General features: G+C 63.8%; 1 protein-coding gene across 1 annotated transcript in view; it reads right to left on the reverse strand.

Moving 5' to 3' along the window:
• The window catches only part of XAB2 (XPA binding protein 2), an 85,407-nt gene that overhangs the window by 3,884 nt on the left and 61,875 nt on the right, over positions 1 to 19,648 (reverse strand). Inside the window, exons 16-19 of the mRNA XM_065043796.1 lie at positions 15,038 to 15,160; positions 6,757 to 6,922; positions 2,251 to 2,383; positions 600 to 823 (exon numbers count right to left, since the gene is read on the reverse strand). Coding sequence (XP_064899868.1) covers positions 600 to 823; positions 2,251 to 2,383; positions 6,757 to 6,922; positions 15,038 to 15,160 — 646 coding nt within the window. The remainder of the gene's footprint in view (positions 1 to 599; positions 824 to 2,250; positions 2,384 to 6,756; positions 6,923 to 15,037; positions 15,161 to 19,648) is intronic.

Genomic DNA, 19,648 nt, shown 5'->3' on the forward strand with positions numbered 1-19,648 from the left:
CATGCTGTCCCCTGTCCCCATCTGTCCCCATGTCCCCATGTGTCCCCATGTCCCCACGCTGTCCCATGTCCCCATCTGTCCCCATGTCCCCATGTGTCCCCCATGTCCCCATCCCCATGTCCCCTGTCCCCCCATGTCCCATGTCCCCATCTGTCCCCATATCCCCACGCTGTCCCCTGTCCCCATCTGTCCCCATGTCCCCATGTGTCCCCATGTCCCCACACTGTCCCCTGTCCCCATCTGTCCCCTGTCCCCATGCTGTCCCCTGTCCCCATCTGTCCCCATGTCCCCATGTGTCCCCATGTCCCCACACTGTCCCCTGTCCCCATGTCCCCACGCTGTCCCCTGTCCCCATGTGTCCCCATGTCCCCATGTGTCCCCATGTCCCCACGCTGTCCCCTGTCCCCATGTCCCCACGCTGTCCCCTGTCCCCATGTGTCCCCACGCTGTCCCCTGTCCCCATCTGTCCCCATGTCCCCATGTGTCCCCATGTCCCCACGCTGTCCCCTGTCCCCATGTCCCCACACTGTCCCCTGTCCCCATGTCCCCACGCTGTCCCCTGTCCCCATGTGTCCCCATGTCCCCATGTGTCCCCATGTCCCCACGCTGTCCCCTGTCCCCATGTCCCCACACTGTCCCCTGTCCCCATGTCCCCACGCTGTCCCCTGTCCCCATGTGTCCCCATGTCCCCATGTGTCCCCATGTCCCCACGCTGTCCCCTGTCCCCGCACCGTCGGGTTCGGCCTCGTCCTCGTCCCCCAGGTCGATCTCGTCCGGGTTCCCCTGTTGGGACAGGGCGGCCAGAGCCCCTCCCCCCTCCGCCCTGCGGCCACGGTCAGCGGCGGGGGAGGGGCGGGGGGGGACAATGGGGGAGGGGCAAAGGGGAGAATGGGGGAGGGGTAATGGGGAAGGGGCAAAGGGGGAAAATGGGGGAGGGGTAATGGGGGAGGGGCAATGGGGGCAATGGGGGATGGGCAGTGGGGGAGGGGCAATGGGGTCAATGGGGGGGCAACGGGGGAGGGGCAATGGGAATGGGGAAGGGGCAATGGGGCAGTGGGGGAGGGGCAGTGGGGATGGGGCAATGGGGGCAATGGGGGAGGGGCAATGGGGGAGGGGCAGTGGGGGGCAGTGGGGGAGGGGCAATGGGGGGAATGGGGGAGGGGCAGTGAGGGAGGGGCAATGGGGTCAATGGAGGGCGCAATGGGGGAGGGGCACTGGGGGGAAGGGGGGAGGGGCAATGGGGAAGAGGCAATGGGGGCAATGGGGGAGGGGCAGTGGGGATGGGGCAATGGGGGAGGGGCAATGGGGAGGCAATGGGGGCAGGGCAATGGGGGTGGGGCAATGGGGGCAATGGAGGAGGGGCAATGGGGGCAGTGGGGGAGGGGCAGTGGGGGGAATGGGGGAGGGGCAATGGGGGCAATGGGGGGGGCAACGGGGGGGCAGTGGGGGGCAGTGGGGGAGGGGCAAAGGGGGGAATGGGGAAGGGGCAATGGGGAAGGGGCAATGGGGGGCAATGGGGGGGCAGTGGGGGAGGGGCAATGGGGGCAATGGGGGAGGGGCAATGGGGGGGCAGTGGGGGGGGCTGTGGGGGAGGGGCAATGGGGGGAATGGGGGAGGGGCAATGGGGGGGCAGTGGGGGGCAGTGGGGGAGGGGCAATGGGAGGAATGGGGGAGGGGCAATGGGGGCAATGGGGGGGGGCAATGGGGGAGGGGCAATGGGGAAGGGGCAATGGGGAAGGGGCAATGGGGGGGCAGTGGCGGGGCAGTGGGGGAGGGGCAATGGGGGCAATGGGGGAGGGGCAGTGGGGGAGGAGGAACCACTTTGTGGGGGGGCAGGGGGTGACACCATGGAGGTGACAGAGGTGACACCAGGAGGGGGACGGGGGTGTCCCAGGGAGGTGACAGGTGTCCCCAGGGGGGTGACAGGGTGTGTGGAGCTGACAGGTGTCACAGGGGGGTGACAGGTGACCCCAGGGGGGTGACAGGGGTGTCCCAGGGGTGTCCCCAGGGGGTGTCCCAGGGGGTGTCCCAGGGCTGTCCCCAGGGTATGTCCCAGGGGTGTCCCAGGGGTGTCCTGGGGTGCAGCTGTGTCCCCAGGGGTGTCCCAGGGGTGTCCCAGGGGGGTGTCCCAGGGCTGTCCCCAGGGTATGTCCCAGGGGTGTCCCAGGGGTGTCCTGGGGTGCAGCTGTGTCCCCAGGGGTGTCTCCAGGGGTGTCCCAGGGGTGTCCCGGGTGCAGGTGTTGCCCCCACCTGACGAACCGCAGCGCGTCCCGGGGCCGCGGCTGTTGCTCCGGTTGCCGGTCCCTCTGCTCCTCGCTCGCCAGCTGCCCCGCGCGCAGCTCCAGCTGCTGCATCCGGTCCAGGGCCGGCGCGCCGTCACCACCTGGGGACAGGGACGGTGACAATGACAATGACATCAGCACAGACACACACACAGACCAGCGGGGGCACCATCTGCACCTGGGGACAGGGACAGTGACAATGGCATCAGCGGGACATCAGCACAGACAGTGCCTGGGGGAACCATCCACTCCTGGGGACAGGGACAGTGACAGTGACAATGACAATGACAATGACAATGACATCAGCACACAGACACACAGTGCCCGGGGGAACCGTCCACTCCTGGGGACAATGACAATGACAGTGACAATGACAATGGCATCAGTGGGGACATCAGCACACACACACACACAGTGTCCGGGGGAACCATCCACTCCTGGGGACAGTGACAGTGACAGTGACAATGACAGTGACATCAGCACACACACAGTGCCCAGGGGAACCATCCACTCCTGGGGACAGGGACAGGGACAGTGACAGTGACAGTGACAATGGCATCAGTGGGGACATCAGCACACACACACACACAGTGTCCGGGGGAACCATCCACTCCTGGGGACAGGGACAGTGACAGTGACAATGACAGTGACATCAGCACACACACAGTGCCCAGGGGAACCATCCACTCCTGGGGACAGTGACAGTGACAGTGACAATGACAATGGCATCAGCGGGACATCAACACACACACAGTGCCGGGGGAACCATCCACTCCTGGGGACAGGGACAGTGACAGTGACAATGACAGTGACAATGACAATGACATCAGCACACACACACACACAGTGCCTGGGGGAACCATCCGCTCCTGGGGACAGTGACAGTGACAGTGACAGTGACAGTGACAATGGCATCAGCGGGACATCAGCACAGACAGTGCCTGGGGGAACCATCCACTCCTGGGGACAGGGACAGTGACAGTGACAATGGCATCAGCACAAACACACACACAGTGCCCGGGGGAACCATCCACTCCTGGGGACAGTGACAGTGACAATGACAGCGACAGTGACAGTGACATCAGCACACACAGACACACACAGAGCCCAGGTGAACCATCCGGACCTGGGACAGTGACAGTGACAATGACAGTGACAATGACAGTGACAATGACATCAACAGCCACAGCAGCCCCACACAGCCCAGGGGACACGTCCAAGCCTGGGGACAATGACAGTGACAGTGACATCAGTGGGGACATGACACCCACAGACACACACACACCCTGCCAGAGGGCACCATCTGCACCTGGGGACAGTGACAATGACAATGACAGGGACATCAACACCCACAGACACACACAGTGCCCAGGGGAACCACCCGGACCTGGGACAGTGACAGTGACAATGACAGGGACATCAACACCCACAGACACACACGCTGCCTGGGGGCACCATCTGCTCCTGGGGACAATGACAGGGACAATGACATCAGTGGGGACATCAGCACACAGACACACACAGTGCCCAGGGGAACCATCCAGACCTGGGGACAGGGACAGTGACAATGACAGTGACAATGACAGTGACAATGACATCAACAGCCACAGCAGCCCCACACAGCCCAGGGGACACGTCCAAGCCTGGGGACAGTGACAGTGACAATGACACCAGTGGGGACATCAGCACACAGACACACACAGTGCCCAGGGGAACCACCCGGACCTGGGGACCTGGGACAGTGACAGTGACAGTGACAATGACATCAGCACACAGACACACACAGTGCCCAGGGGAACCATCCACTCCTGGGGACAGTGACAGTGACAATGACAACGACAGTGACAATGACAGTGACAATGACATCAACACCCACAGCAGCCCCACACAGCCCAGGGGACACGTCCAAGCCTGGGGACAGTGACAGTGACAATGACACCAGTGGGGACATCAGCACACAGACACACACAGACACACACAGACCACCAGGGGGCACCCATGGGTGTCCCCACCCCCCCAGGTGTCCCCAGCACCCATGGGTGTTCCCATCTCCCCAAGTGTCCCCAGCACCCATGGGTGCCACTGATGTTGCTATAGACCAGCACCTATCACTGCTCCCTATACCACAAGTGTCCCAGCACCCATGGGTGTCCCCCTCTCCCAAGTGTCCCCAGCACCCATGGGTGTACCTAGACCCCTGGGTGTCCCAGTACCCATGGGTGTCCCAGCCCCCCTGGGTGCCCCAGCCCCCCTGGGTGCACCCATGGGTGCCACTGACCAGAGCCAATGTCTCTTCTGGAGACCAGCACCTATCACTGCTCCCTGTACCATGAATGTCCCAGCACCCATGGGTGTCCCCCTCTCCCAAGTATCCCAGCACCCATGGGTGTCCCACTCTCCCAAACATCCCCCAGAACCCCAGGTGTCCCCAGCACCCATGGGTGCCCCAGCACCCATCAGTGCCCCCCTCTCCCAAGTGTCCCCCAGCTTCCCTGGGTGTCCCAGCCCCCCTGCGTCTCCCCAGCCCCCCCGGCTGCCCCAGCACCCATGGGTGTCCCCCTCTCCCAAGCATCCCCCAGCCCCTCAGGTGTCCCCAGCACCCAAGGGTGCCCCAGCACCCATCGGTGTCCCCCTCTCCCAAGCATCCCCCAGCCCCCCAGGTGTCCCCAGCACCCATGGGTGCCCGAGCACCCATCGGTGTCTGCCTCTCCCAAGTGTCCCCCAGCACCCATGGGTGTCCGCCTCTCCCAAGCATCCCCCAGCCCCTCAGGTGTCCCCAGCACCCATCGGTGTCCCCCTCTCCCAAGTGCTCCCCAGCACCCATCGGTGTCCCCCTCTCCCAAGTGTCCCCCAGCCCCTCAGGTGTCCCCAGCACCCATGGGTGCCCCAGCACCCATCAGTGCCCCCCCTCTCCCAAGTGTCCCCCAGCACCCATGGGTGTCCCCTTCTCCCAAGTATCACAGCACCCATGGGTGTCCCCCTCTCCCAAGTGCCCCCCAGCACCCATGGGTGCCCCCTTCTCCCAAGTATCCCAGCACCCATGGGTGTCCCCCTCTCCCAAGCATCCCCCAGCCCCCCAGGTGTCCCCAGCACCCATGGGTCCCCCAGCACCCATGGGTGTCCCCCTCTCCCAAGTGCCCCCCAGCACCCGTGGGTGTCCCCTTCTCCCAAGTATCCCAGCACCCATGGGTGTCCCCCTCTCCCAAACATCCCCCAGCCCCCCAGGTGTCCCCAGCACCCATGGGTGCCCGAGCACCCATCGGTGTCTGCCTCTCCCAAGTGTCCCCTAGCACCCATGGGTGTCCGCCTCTCCCAAGCATCCCCCAGCCCCTCAGGTGTCCCCAGCACCCATCGGTGTCCCCCTCTCCCAAGTGCTCCCCAGCACCCATCGGTGTCCCCCTCTCCCAAGTATCCCAGCACCCATGGGTGTCCCCTTCTCCCAAGTATCCCAGCACCCATGGGTGTCCCCCTCTCCCAAGCATCCCCCAGCCCCTCAGGTGTCCCCAGCACCCATGGGTGCCCGAGCACCCATCAGTGTCCCCCTCTCCCAAGTGTCCCCCAGCCCCTCAGGTGTCCCCAGCACCCATGGGTCCCCCAGCAACCATGGGTGTCCCACTCTCCCAAACATCCCCCAGCCCCCCAGGTGTCCCCAGCACCCATGGGTGCCCGAGCACCCATCAGTGTCCCCCTCTCCCAAGTGTCCCCCAGCACCCATGGGTGTCCGCCTCTCCCAAGCATCCCCCAGCCCCTCAGGTGTCCCCAGCACCCATCGGTGTCCCCCTCTCCCAAGTGCCCCCCAGCACCCATCGGTGTCCCCCTCTCCCAAGTGTCCCCCAGCCCCCATGGGTGTCCCCAGCACCCATGGGTGCCCGAGCACCCATCGGTGTCCCCCTCTCCCAAGTATCCCAGCACCCATGGGTGTCCCCCTCTCCCAAGTGTCCCAGCACCCATGGGTGTCCCCTTCTCCCAAGTATCCCAGCACCCATGGGTGTCCCCCTCTCCCAAGTGTCCCCCAGCCTCTCAGGTGTCCTCAGCACCCATCGGTGTCCCCCTCTCCCAAGTGTCCCCCAGCACCCATTGGTGTCCCCCTCTCCCAAGCATCCCCCAGCCCCTCAGGTGTCCCCAGCACCCATGGGTGTCCCCTTCTCCCAAGTGTCCCCCAGCACCCATGGGTGTCCCCTTCTCCCAAGTATCCCAGCACCCATGGTGTCCCCAGCACCCATGGGTGCCCCAGCACCCATCGGTGTCCCCCTCTCCCAAGTGTCCCCCAGCACCCATGGGTGTCCCCTTCTCCCAAGTGTCCCCCAGCACCCATGGGTGTCCGCCTCTCCCAAGTGTCCCCCAGCTTCCCTGGGAGTCCCAGCCCCCCTGCGTCTCCCCAGCCCCCCCGGCTGCCCCAGCACCCATTGGTGTCCCCCTCTCCCAAGCATCCCCCAGCCCCCTGGCTGCCCCAGCACCCATGGGTGCCACTGACCGGCGCCGCTGGCGTGTGCCCGGAGCATCTGGGAGGCCATGAAGTTGACCTGGGTGTTGTAGGTGGCCTGGACGCTGCGCTTGATGCGCAGCAGCTCCCGGATCGTGTCCTCGTTCCCGTGCCGGATCTCAAACTCCTTCCACGTCTGCCAGAACGTGCCCGTGATCTGGGGACAACAGGGACAACAGGGGACATGAGGGACATGGGGACATCAGGGGGCATGGGGACATCGGGGGACATGGGGACATGAGGGGACATGGGACATCAGGGGACACGGGGACACCCACGTCTGCCAGGACGCGCCTGTGATCTGGGGACAACAGGGACAACAGGGGACAGCAGGGGACATGAGGGACATGGGGACATCAGGGGACATGGGGACATGAGGGACATGGGGACATCAGGGGACATGGGGACATCGGGGGACATGGGGACATGAGGGACATGGGGACATCAGGGGACATGGGGACACCCACGTCTGCCAGAACGTGCCCATGATCTGGGGACAACAGGGGACATGAGGGACATGAGGGACATGGGGACATGAGGGGACATGGGACATCAGGGGACATGGGAACATTGGGGGACATGAGGGGACATGGGACATAAGGGGACATCAGGGGACATGGGGACACCCACGTCTGCCAGGATGCACCTGTGATCTGGGGACAACAGGGGACAGCAGGGGACATAAGGGACATGGGGACATCAGGGGACATGGGGACATCGGGGGACATGGGGACATGAGGGACATGGGGACATCAGGGGACATGGGGACATCGGGGGACATGGGGACATGAGGGACATGGGGACATCAGGGGACATGGGGACACCCACGTCTGCCAGAACGCGCCTGTGATCTGGGGACAACAGGGACAACAGGGGACAGCAGGGGACATGAGGGACATGGGGACATCAGGGGACATGGGGACATCGGGGGACATGGGGACATGAGGGACATGGGGACATCAGGGGACATGGGGACATCGGGGGACATGGGGACATGAGGGGACATGGAACATTAGGGGACATAGGGACACCCATGTCTGCCAGGATGCGCCTGTGATCTGGGGACAACAGGGACAACAGGGGACATGAGGGACATGGGGACATCAGGGGACATGGGGACACCCACGTCTGCCAGAACGTGCCCGTGATCTGGGGACATGAGGGGACATGAGGGGACATGGGGACATCAGGGGAGATCAGGAGACATGGGGACATGGGGACATCAGGGGACATGGGGACACCCACGTCTGCCAGAACGTGCCCATGATCTGGGGACAACAGGGACAATAGGGGACATGAGGGACATGGGGACATGAGGGGACATGGGACATCAGGGGACATGGGAACATTGGGGGACATGAGGGGACATGGGACATAAGGGGACATCAGGGGACATGGGGACACCCACGTCTGCCAGGATGCACCTGTGATCTGGGGACAACAGGGGACAGCAGGGGACATAAGGGACATGGGGACATCAGGGGACATGGGGACATCGGGGGACATGGGGACATGAGGGACATGGGGACATCAGGGGACATCGGGGGACATGGGGACATGAGGGGACATGGAACATTAGGGGACAGAGGGACACCCATGTCTGCCAGGACGCGCCTGTGATCTGGGGACAACAGGGACAACAGGGGACATGAGGGACATGGGGACATCAGGGGACATGGGGACACCCACGTCTGCCAGGACGCACCCGTGATCTGGGGACATGAGGGGACATGGGGACATCAGGGGAGATCAGGAGACATGGGGACATGGGGACACCCACGTCTGCCAGAACGTGCCCATGATCTGGGGACAACAGGGACAACAGGGGACATGAGGGACATGGGGACATCAGGGGACATGGGAACATTGGGGGACATGAGGGGACATGGGTCATAAGGGGACATCAGGGGACATGGGGACACCCACGTCTGCCAGGACGCGCCTGTGATCTGGGGACAACAGGGACAACAGGGGACAGCAGGGGACATGAGGGACATGGGGACATCAGGGGACATGGGGACATCAGGGGACATGGGGACATGAGGGACATGGGGACATCAGGGGACATGGGGACATCGGGGGACATGGGGACATCAGGGGACATGGGGACATCGGGGGACATGGGGACATGAGGGGACATGGAACATTAGGGGACATAGGGACACCCATGTCTGCCAGGACATGCCTGTGATCTGGGGACAACAGGGACAACAGGGGACATGAGGGACATGGGGACACCAGGGGACATGGGGACACCCACGTCTGCCAGGATGCGCCTGTGATCTGGGGACAACAGGGGACATGAGGGACATGGGGACATCAGGGGACATGGGGACACCCACGTCTGCCAGGACGCAGCCGTGATCTGGGGACATGAGGGGACATGAGGCATGGGGACACCCACGTCTGCCAGAACGTGCCCATGATCTGGGGACAACAGGGACAACAGGGGACATGAGGGACATGGGGACATCAGGGGACATGGGGACATGAGGGGACATGGGACATCAGGGGACATGGGAACATTGGGGGACATGAGGGGACATGGGACATAAGGGGACATCAGGGGACATGGGGACACCCACGTCTGCCAGGACGCGCCTGTGATCTGGGGACATGGGGACACAGGGGACATCAGGGGACATAGGGACATCGGGGGACATGGGGACATGAGGGGACATGGGACATCAGGGGACACGGGGACACCCACGTCTGCCAGGATGCGCCTGTGATCTGGGGACAACAGGGACAACATGGGACATGAGGGACATGGGGACATCAGGGGACATGGGGACACCCACGTCTGCCAGGACGCACCCGTGATCTGGGGACATGAGGGGACATGGGGACATCAGGGGAGATCAGGAGACATGGGGACATGGGGACACCCACGTCTGCCAGAACGTGCCCATGATCTGGGGACAACAGGGACAACAGGGGACATGAGGGACATGGGGACATCAGGGGACATGGGAACATTGGGGGACATGAGGGGACATGGGTCATAAGGGGACATCAGGGGACATGGGGACACCCACGTCTGCCAGGACGCGCCTGTGATCTGGGGACAACAGGGACAATAGGGGACATCAGGGGACATGAGGGACATGGGGACATCAGGGGACATGGGGACATCGCGGGGCATGGGGACATGAGGGGACATGGAACATTAGGGGACATATGGACACCCATGTCTGCCAGGACGCGCCTGTGATCTGGGGACAACAGGGACAACAGGGGACATGAGGGACATGGGGACATCAGGGGACATGAGGACATGAGGGACATGGGACATCAGGGGACATGGGAACATTGGGGGACATGAGGGGACATGGGACATAAGGGGACATCAGGGGACATGGGGACACCCACGTCTGCCAGGATGCACCTGTGATCTGGGGACAACAGGGGACAGCAGGGGACATAAGGGACATGGGGACATCGGGGGACATGGGGACATGAGGGACATGGGGACATCAGGGGACATCGGGGGACATGGGGACATGAGGGGACATGGAACATTAGGGGACAGAGGGACACCCATGTCTGCCAGGACGCGCCTGTGATCTGGGGACAACAGGGACAACAGGGGACATGAGGGACATGGGGACATCAGGGGGCATGGGGACACCCACGTCTGCCAGGACGCAGCCGTGATCTGGGGACAACAGGGACAACAGGGGACATGAGGGACATGGGCACATGAGGGGACATGGGGACATGAGGGACATGGGGACATCAGGGGGCATGGGGACATCAGGGGACATGGGGACATCGGGGGACATGGGGACATGAGGGGACATGGAACATTAGGGGACATAGGGACACCCATGTCTGCCAGGATGCGCCTGTGATCTGGGGACAACAGGGACAACAGGGGACATGAGGGACATGGGGACATCAGGGGACATGGGGACACCCACGTCTGCCAGGACGCAGCCGTGATCTGGGGACATGAGGGGACATGAGGGACATGGGGACATCAGGGGAGATCAGGAGACATGGGGACATGGGGACACCCACGTCTGCCAGAACGTGCCCATGATCTGGGGACAACAGGGACAACAGGGGACATGAGGGACATGGGACATCAGGGGACATGGGAACATTGGGGGACATGAGGGGACATGGGACATAAGGGGACATCAGGGGACATGGGGACACCCACGTCTGCCAGGACGTGCCTGTCATCTGGGGACAACAGGGACAATAGGGGACATCAGGGGACATGGGGACATGGGGACATCAGGGGACATGGGGACATCGGGGGACATGGGGACATGAGGGGACATGGGACATCAGGGGACACGGGGACATCAGGGGGCATAGGGACACCCACGTCTGCCAGGACGCGCCCGTGATCTGGGGACATGGGGACACAGGGGACATCAGGGACACGGGGACATCGGGGGACATGGGGACATCAGGGACATGGGGACATCAGGGGAGATCAGGGGACACGGGGACACCCACGTCTGCCAGAACGTGCCCGTGATCTGGGGACACGGGGGACACAGGGACATGGGGACATCGGGGGACATGGGGACATGAGGGGACATGGGACATCAGGGGAGATCAGGGGACATGGGAACACCCACATCTGCCAGAACGCGCCCATTATCTGGAGGCAGGGACATGGGGACATCAGGGACATGGGACATGATGGAACATGGGACACAAGTGGAGATCAGGGGACATGGGGACACCCACATCTGCCAGAATGCGCCCGTGATCTGGGGACACGGGGGACACAGGGGACATGGGGACATGAGCGGACATGAGGAGACATGGGGACATCAGGGGACATGGGAACATGAAGGGACATAAGGACATGAGGGGACATGGGACATCAGGGGAGATCAGGGGACATGGGGACACCCACGTCTGCCAGGACGTGCCTGTGATCTGGGGACAACAGGGGACATGAGGGACATGGGGACATCAGGGGACATGGGGACACCCACGTCTGCCAGGACGCGCCTGTGATCTGGGACAGGGACATGGGGATATCAGGGGACATGGGACAACAGGGGACATGGGGATACAGGGACATCAGGGGACATCAGGGACATGGGGGGACAGTGGGGATATGGGGACACCCATGTCTGCTAGAACGCGCCCATGATCTGGGGACAACAGGGACAACAGGGGACATGAGGGACATGGGGACACCCACATCTGCCACAACGTGCCCGTGATCTGGGGACATGGGGACATCAGGGGAGACAGGGGACACAGGGGACATGGGAGCACCCGCGTCTGCCAGAACGTTCCCATGATCTGGGGACACGGGGACATCAGGGACATGGGGACATCAGGGGACATGGGGACATCAGGGGACATGGGGACACCCGCGTCTGCCAGAACGTGGCCGTGATCTGGGGACAACAGGGACATCAGGGGACAGTGGGGACACCCACATCTGCCAGATCAGCCCCATGATGTGATGACAGGGGACACCGTGAGGGGACACGCAGAGCCCTGGGGACATCCCTTGTATTGGGGACACCCCTGACACGGGGGACACCCCACGGCCCTGGGGACACCCCTGACATTGGCGACACCCCTTTGGGGACACCCCTGACACTGGGGACACCCCAGACATCAGGGACACCCGTGGCCCTGGGCACCCACGTGGCCCTGGGAATGTCCTTGTCACTCCCCCCCCCACCCTTGGGTGCCCCCCCACCCTTGGGTGCCCCCCACCCATGGGTGCTCCCACGGGGGTCGCAGATCTGGGCGCAGTAGGTGTAGATGGCGCGGGCCCGATCCACCTCGCCCAGCTCCTGTTCCCCCCGTGTCCCCCCCATCATCCCCCACCCATGGGTGCCCCCCCCACCCTTGGGTGCCCCCACCCGTGGGTGCTCACACGGGGGTCACAGATGTGGGCGCAGTAGGTGTAGATGGCGTGGGCCCGATCCACCTCGCCAGCTCGTGTTCCCCCCACTCTTGGGTGTCCCCCCCCACCCATGGGTGCCCCCCCACCCTTGGGTGCCCCCACCCATGGGTGCTCACGCCGGGGGTCGCAAGATCTGGGCGCAGTAGGTGTAGATGGCGCGGGCCCGATCCACCTCGCCCAGCTCCTGTTCCCCCCGTGTCCCCCCCATCATCCCCCACCCATGGGGTGCCCCCCCCCACCCTTGGTTGCCCCCACCCATGTGTGCTCACACGGGGGTCACAGATCTGGGCGCAGTAGGTGTAGATGGCGCGGGCCCGAGATCCACCTCGCCCAGCTCGTGTCCTCCCACTCTTGGGTGTCCCCCCCACCCATGGGTGCCCCCCCACCCTTGGGTGCCCCCCCCCACCCTTGGGTGCCCCCACCCGTGGGTGCTCACACGGGGGTCGCAGATCTGGGCGCAGTAGGTGTAGATGGCACGGGCCCGATCCACCTCGCCCAGCTTGTGTCCCCCCACTCTTGGGTGTGTCCCCCCACCCATGGGTGCCCCCCCCACCCTTGGGTGCCCCCACCCGTGGGTGCTCACACGGGGGTTGCAGATCTGGGCACAGTAGGTGTAGATGACGTGGGCCCGATCCACCTCGCCCAGCTCATGTCCCTCCACTCTTGGTGTCCTCCCCCACCCATGGGGTGCCCCCCCCCCACCCTTGGGTGCCCCCACCCATGGGTGCTCACACGGGGGTCACAGATCTGGGCGCAGTAGGTGTAGATGGCGCGGGCCCGATCCACCTCGCCCAGCTCGTGTTCCCCCCGTTGTCCCCCCCCATCACCCCCCCACCCACGGGTGCCCCCCCCCCCCCACCATGGGTGCAGCCCCCCCCCCCCACCCCCCCCCCCCCCCCCTTGGGTGCCCCCACCCGTGGGTGCTCACACGGGGGTCGCAGATCTGGGCGCAGTAGGTGTAGATGGCGCGGGCCCGATCCACCTCGCCCAGCTTGTGTCCCCCCCACCCATGGGTGCCCCCCCACCCTTGGGTGCCCCCCCCACCCTTGGGTGCCCCCACCCGTGGGTGCTCACACGGGGGTCACAGATCTAGGGCGCAGGTAGGTGTAGATGACGTGGGCCCGATCCCACCTCGCCCAGCTCGTGTCCCCCCCACTCTTGGGTGTCCCCCCCCACCCATGGGTGCCCCCCCACCCATGGGTGCCCCCCACCCATGGGTGCCCCCCCCCCACCCCCTGGGTGCCCCCCACCCGTGGGTGCTCACACGGGGGTTGCAGATCTGGGCACAGTAGGTGTAGATGACGTGGGCCCGATCCACCTCGCCCCAGCTCATGTCCCTCCACTCTTGGTGTCCTCCCCACCCATGGGTGCCCCCCCCACCCTTGGGTGCCCCCCACCCATGGGTGCTCACACGGGGGTCACAGATCTGGGCGCAGTAGGTGTAGATGGCGCGGGCCCGATCCACCTCGCCCAGCTCGTGTTCCCCCCGTGTCCCCCCCCATCACCCCCCACCCACGGGTGCCCCCCCCCCCCACCATGGGTGCCCCCCGCCCCCCCCCCCCCCCCCCGCCTTGGGTGCCCCCACCCGTGGGTGCTCACACGGGGGTCGCAGATCTGGGCGCAGTAGGTGTAGATGGCGCGGGCCTGATCCACCTCGCCCAGCTCGTGTCCCCCCGTGTCCCCCCCATCACCCCCCACCCATGGGTGCCCCCCCCACCCTTGGGTGCCCCCCCCCATGGGTGCTCACACGGGGGTCGCAGATCTGGGCGCAGTAGGTGTAGATGGCGCGGGCCCGATCCACCTCGCCCAGCTCGTGTCCCCCCACTCTTGGGTGTCCCCCCCACCCATGGGTGCCCCCCCCACCCATGGGTGCCCCCCCCCCACCCCTGGGTGCCCCCACCCATGGGTGCTCACACGGGGGTCGCAGATCTGGGCGCAGTAGGTGTAGATGGCGCGGGCCCGATCCACCTCGCCCAGCTCGTGTCCCCCCACTCTTGGGTGTCCCCCCCACCCATGGGTGCCCCCCAACCCATGGGTGCCCCCCCACCCTTGGGTGCCCCCACCCGTGGGTGCTCACACGGGGGTCGCAGATCTGGGCGCAGTAGGTGTAGATGGCGCGGGCCCGATCCACCTCGCCCAGCTCGTGTCCCCCCATGTCCCCCCCCATCACCCCCCACCCACGGGTGCCCCCCCACCCTTGGGTGCCCCCACCCGTGGGTGCTCACACGGGGGTCGCAGATCTGGGCGCAGTAGGTGTAGATGGCGCGGGCCCGATCCACCTCGCCCAGCTCGTGTCCCCCCATGTCCCCCCCCATCACCCCCCACCCACGGGTGCCCCCCCACCCTTGGGTGCCCCCACCCGTGGGTGCTCACACGGGGGTCGCAGATCTGGGCGCAGTAGGTGTAGATGGCGCGGGCCCGATCCACCTCGCCCAGCTTGCACTCCATGTCGGCGAAGCGCAGGCACAGCTCCCGCGCCGCGTCGTCACCCAGCACCTGCCGCACGGGGACACGGGGGACACGGTGACACGGGGGACATGGGGGATGCGGGGGACAGCAGCACCCACAGGGGACAGCAGCACCCACAGCTTGATAGTGGTGACCACAGGGTGGCAGTGGTGACCATATGGGGACAACAGCACCCACAGGGGGACAGCAGCACCCACAGGGGACAGTGGTGACCATAGGGTGACAGTGGTGACCAGAGGGTGACAACAGCACCCACAGGGGACAGTGGTGACCATAGGGTGGCAGTGGTGACCATATGGGGACAGCAGCCCCCACATCGGGACAGCAGTGCCCATAGGGTGACAGCGGTGATCACATGGGGACAGTGGTGACCACATGGGGACAGCAGCACCCACAGGGGACAATGGTGACCATAGGGTGACAGTGGTGACCATAGGGTGACAGTGGTGACCACATGGGGACAGCAGCACCCACAGGGGACAATGGTGACCATAGGGTGACAGTGGTGACCACATGGGGACAGTGGTGACCATAGGGTGACAGTGGTGACCAGAGGGTGACAACAGCACCCACAGGGGACAGTGGTGACCACATGGGGACAGTGGTGACCATAGGGTGACAGCAGCACCCACAGGGGACAGTGGTGCCCATAGGGTGACAGTGGTGACCACAGGGTGACAACAGCACCCATAGGGGACAGTGGTGACCATAGGGTGACAGTGGTGACCACAGGGGACAATGGTGACCATAGGGTGACAGTGGTGACCACATGGGGACAGTGGTGACCATAGGGTGACAGTGGTGACCAGAGGGTGACAACAGCACCCATAGGGGACAGTGGTGACCATAGGGTGACAGTGGTGACCACAGGGGACAATGGTGACCATAGGGTGACAGTGGTGACCACATGGGGACAGCAGCACCCACAGGGGACAATGGTGACCATAGGGTGACAGTGGTGACCACATGGGGACAGTGGTGACCATAGGGTGACAGTGGTGACCACATGGGGACAGCAGCACCCACAGGGGACAATGGTGACCATAGGGTGACAGTGGTGACCACATGGGGACAGTGGTGACCATAGGGTGACAGTGGGGACCACATGGGGACAGCAGCACCCACAGGGGACAGTGGTGACCATAGGGTGACAGTGGTGCCCATAGGGTGACAGTGGTGACCAGAGGGTGACAACAGCACCCATAGGGTGACAGTGGTGAACACATGGGGACAGTGGTGACCATATGGGGACAGCAGCACCCACAGGGGACAGTGGTGCCCATAGGGTGACAGCGGTGATCACATGGGGACAGTGGTGACCACATGGGGACAGCAGCACCCACAGGGGACAATGGTGACCATAGGGTGACAGTGGTGACCATAGGGTGACAGTGGTGACCACATGGGGACAGCAGCACCCACAGGGGACAATGGTGACCATAGGGTGACAGTGGTGACCACATGGGGACAGCAGCACCCGCAGGGGACAGTGGTGCCCATAGGGTGACAGTGGTGACCAGAGGGTGACAACAGCACCCATAGGGTGACAGTGGTGACCATATGGGGACAACAGCACCCACAGGGGGACAGCAGTGCCCATAGGGTGACAGTGGTGACTAGAGGGTGACAACAGCACCCACAGGGGACAGTGGTGACCATAGGGTCACAGTGGTGACCAGAGGGTGACAACAGCACCCATAGGGCGACAGTGGTGACCACATGGGGACAGTGGTGACCATATGGGGACAACAGCACCCACAGGGGACAGTGGTGCCCATAGGGTGACAGTGGTGACCACAGGGTGACAACAGCACCCATAGGGTGACAGTGGTGACCATATGGGGACAACAGCACCCACAGGGGGACAGCAGTGCCCATAGGGTGACAGTGGTGACTAGAGGGTGACAACAGCACCCACAGGGGACAGTGGTGCCCATAGGGTGACAGTGGTGACCACAGGGTGACAACAGCACACACAGGGGACAGTGGTGACCATATGGGGACAGTAGCACCCACAGGGGACAGTGGTGACCACAGGGTGACAACAGCACCCATAGGGGACAGTGGTGACCATATGGGGACAACAGCACCCACAGGGGGACAGCAGCACCCACAGGGGACAGTGGTGACCATAGGGTGACAGTGGTGACCAGAGGGTGACAACAGCACCCATAGGGTGACAGTGGTGACCATATGGGGACAGCAGCACCCACAGGGGACAGTGGTGCCCACAGGATGACAGTGGTGACCATATGGGGACAGTGGTGACCATATGGGGACAGCAGCACCCACAGGGGACAGTGGTGCCCATAGGGTGACAGTGGTGACCACAGGGTGACAACAGCACCCACAGGGGACAGTGGTGACCACATGGGGACAGTGGTGACCATATGGGGACAGCAGCACCCACATCAGGACAGCAGTGCCCATAGGGTGACAGCGGTGATCACATGGGTACAGTGGTGACCACATGGGGACAGCAGCACCCACAGGGGACAATGGTGACCATAGGGTGACAGTGGTGACCATAGGGTGACAGTGGTGACCACATGGGGACAGCAGCACCCACAGGGGACAATGGTGACCATAGGGTGACAGTGGTGACCACATGGGGACAGCAGCACCCGCAGGGGACAGTGGTGCCCATAGGGTGACAGTGGTGATCAGAGGGTGACAACAGCACCCACAGGGGACAGTGGTGACCATATGGGGACAACAGCACCCACAGGGTGACAGTGGTGACCAGAGGGTGACAACAGCACCCACAGGGGACAGTGGTGACCACATGGGGACAGTGGTGACCATATGGGGACAACAGCACCCACAGGGTGACAGGAGCACCCATAGGGTGACAGTGGTGACCAGAGGGTGACAACAGCACCCATAGGGTGACAGTGGTGAACACATGGGGACAGTGGTGACCATATGGGGACAGCAGCACCCACAGGGGGACAGCAGCACCCACAGGGGACAGTGGTGCCCATAGGGTGACAGTGGTGACCAGAGGGTGACAACAGCACCCATAGGGTGACAGTGGTGACCATATGGGGACAACAGCACCCACAGGGGACAGTGGTGCCCATAGGGTGACAGTGGTGACCACAGGGTGACAACAGCACCCATAGGGTGACAGTGGTGACCATATGGGGACAACAGCACCCACAGGGGGACAGCAGCACCCACAGGGGACAGTGGTGACCACAGGGTGACAGTGGTGATCAGAGGGTGACAACAGCACCCACAGGGGACAGTGGTGACCACATGGGGACAGTGGTGACCATATGGGGACAACAGCACCCACAGGGGACAGTGGTGACCACAGGGTGACAACAGCACCCATAGGGGACAGTGGTGACCATATGGGGACAACAGCACCCACAGGGGGACAGCAGCACCCACAGGGGACAGTGGTGCCCATAGGGTGACAGTGGTGACCAGAGGGTGACAACAGCACCCATAGGGGACAGTGGTGACCACATGGGGACAGTGGTGACCACATGGGGACAGCAGCACCCACAGGGGACAGTGGTGACCATGGGGGACAGCAGCACCCACACGGTGACAGTGCTGTCCCTGTGTCCCCACACCCACACCAAGTCCCCCATGCACCCACTGTCCCCATGTCCCCAAGACCATATGATGTCCCCAAGCCCACCGGGTGTCCCCAAGTCCCCCAGTATTCCCATGTCCCCAAGCCCATATGATGTCCCCAAGCCCCCCAGTACCTCCATGTCCCCAAGCCCACGGGATGTCCCCATACCCCCAGTATCCCCATGTCCCCAAACCCACACGATGTCCCCAATTCCCTACTGTCCCCATGTCCCCAAGCCCATGGGATGTCCCCAAGCCCATGGGATGTCCCCAAGCCCCCTGCTGTCCCCAAGCCCACATGATGTCCCCAAGCCCACACGACGTCCCCACACCCCCCAGTATCCCCATGTCCCCAAACCCACAGAATGTCCCCAAGCTCCTTGCTGTCCCCGAGTCCCCCGGTATCCCCATGTCCCCAAGCCCCTAGGATGTCCCCAAGCCCACATGATGTCCCCAAACCCACGTGATGTCCCCAAACCCACACGATGTCCCCAAGCCCCCATGCTGTCCCCAAGCCCACACGATGTCCCCATGTCCCCAAGCCCACAGAATGTCCCTAAGCCCACATGATGTCCCCAAGCCCATGGGATGTCCCCATACCCCCAGTATCCCCATGTCCCCAAACCCACACGATGTCCCCAATTCCCTGCTGTCCCCATGTCCCCAAGCCCATGGGATGTCCCCAAGCCCCCTGCTGTCCTCATGTCCCCAAGCCCACACGATGTCCCCTTGTCCCTGTGGCACCCCCAAGCCCACAGGATGCCCTCAAGCCCATGGGATGTCCCCAACCTCCGTGCTGTCCCCAAGCCCACACGATGTTCCCAAGCCCAAAGGATGTCCCCACACCCCCCAGTATCCCCATGTCCCCAAACCCGCAGGATGTCCCCAAGCTTCTTGCCGTCCCCAAGTCCCCCAGTATCCCCA

Source organism: Columba livia, chromosome 30 (assembly GCF_036013475.1).
Source record: "Columba livia isolate bColLiv1 breed racing homer chromosome 30, bColLiv1.pat.W.v2, whole genome shotgun sequence".
NCBI classification, from domain to species: Eukaryota; Metazoa; Chordata; class Aves; order Columbiformes; family Columbidae; genus Columba; species Columba livia.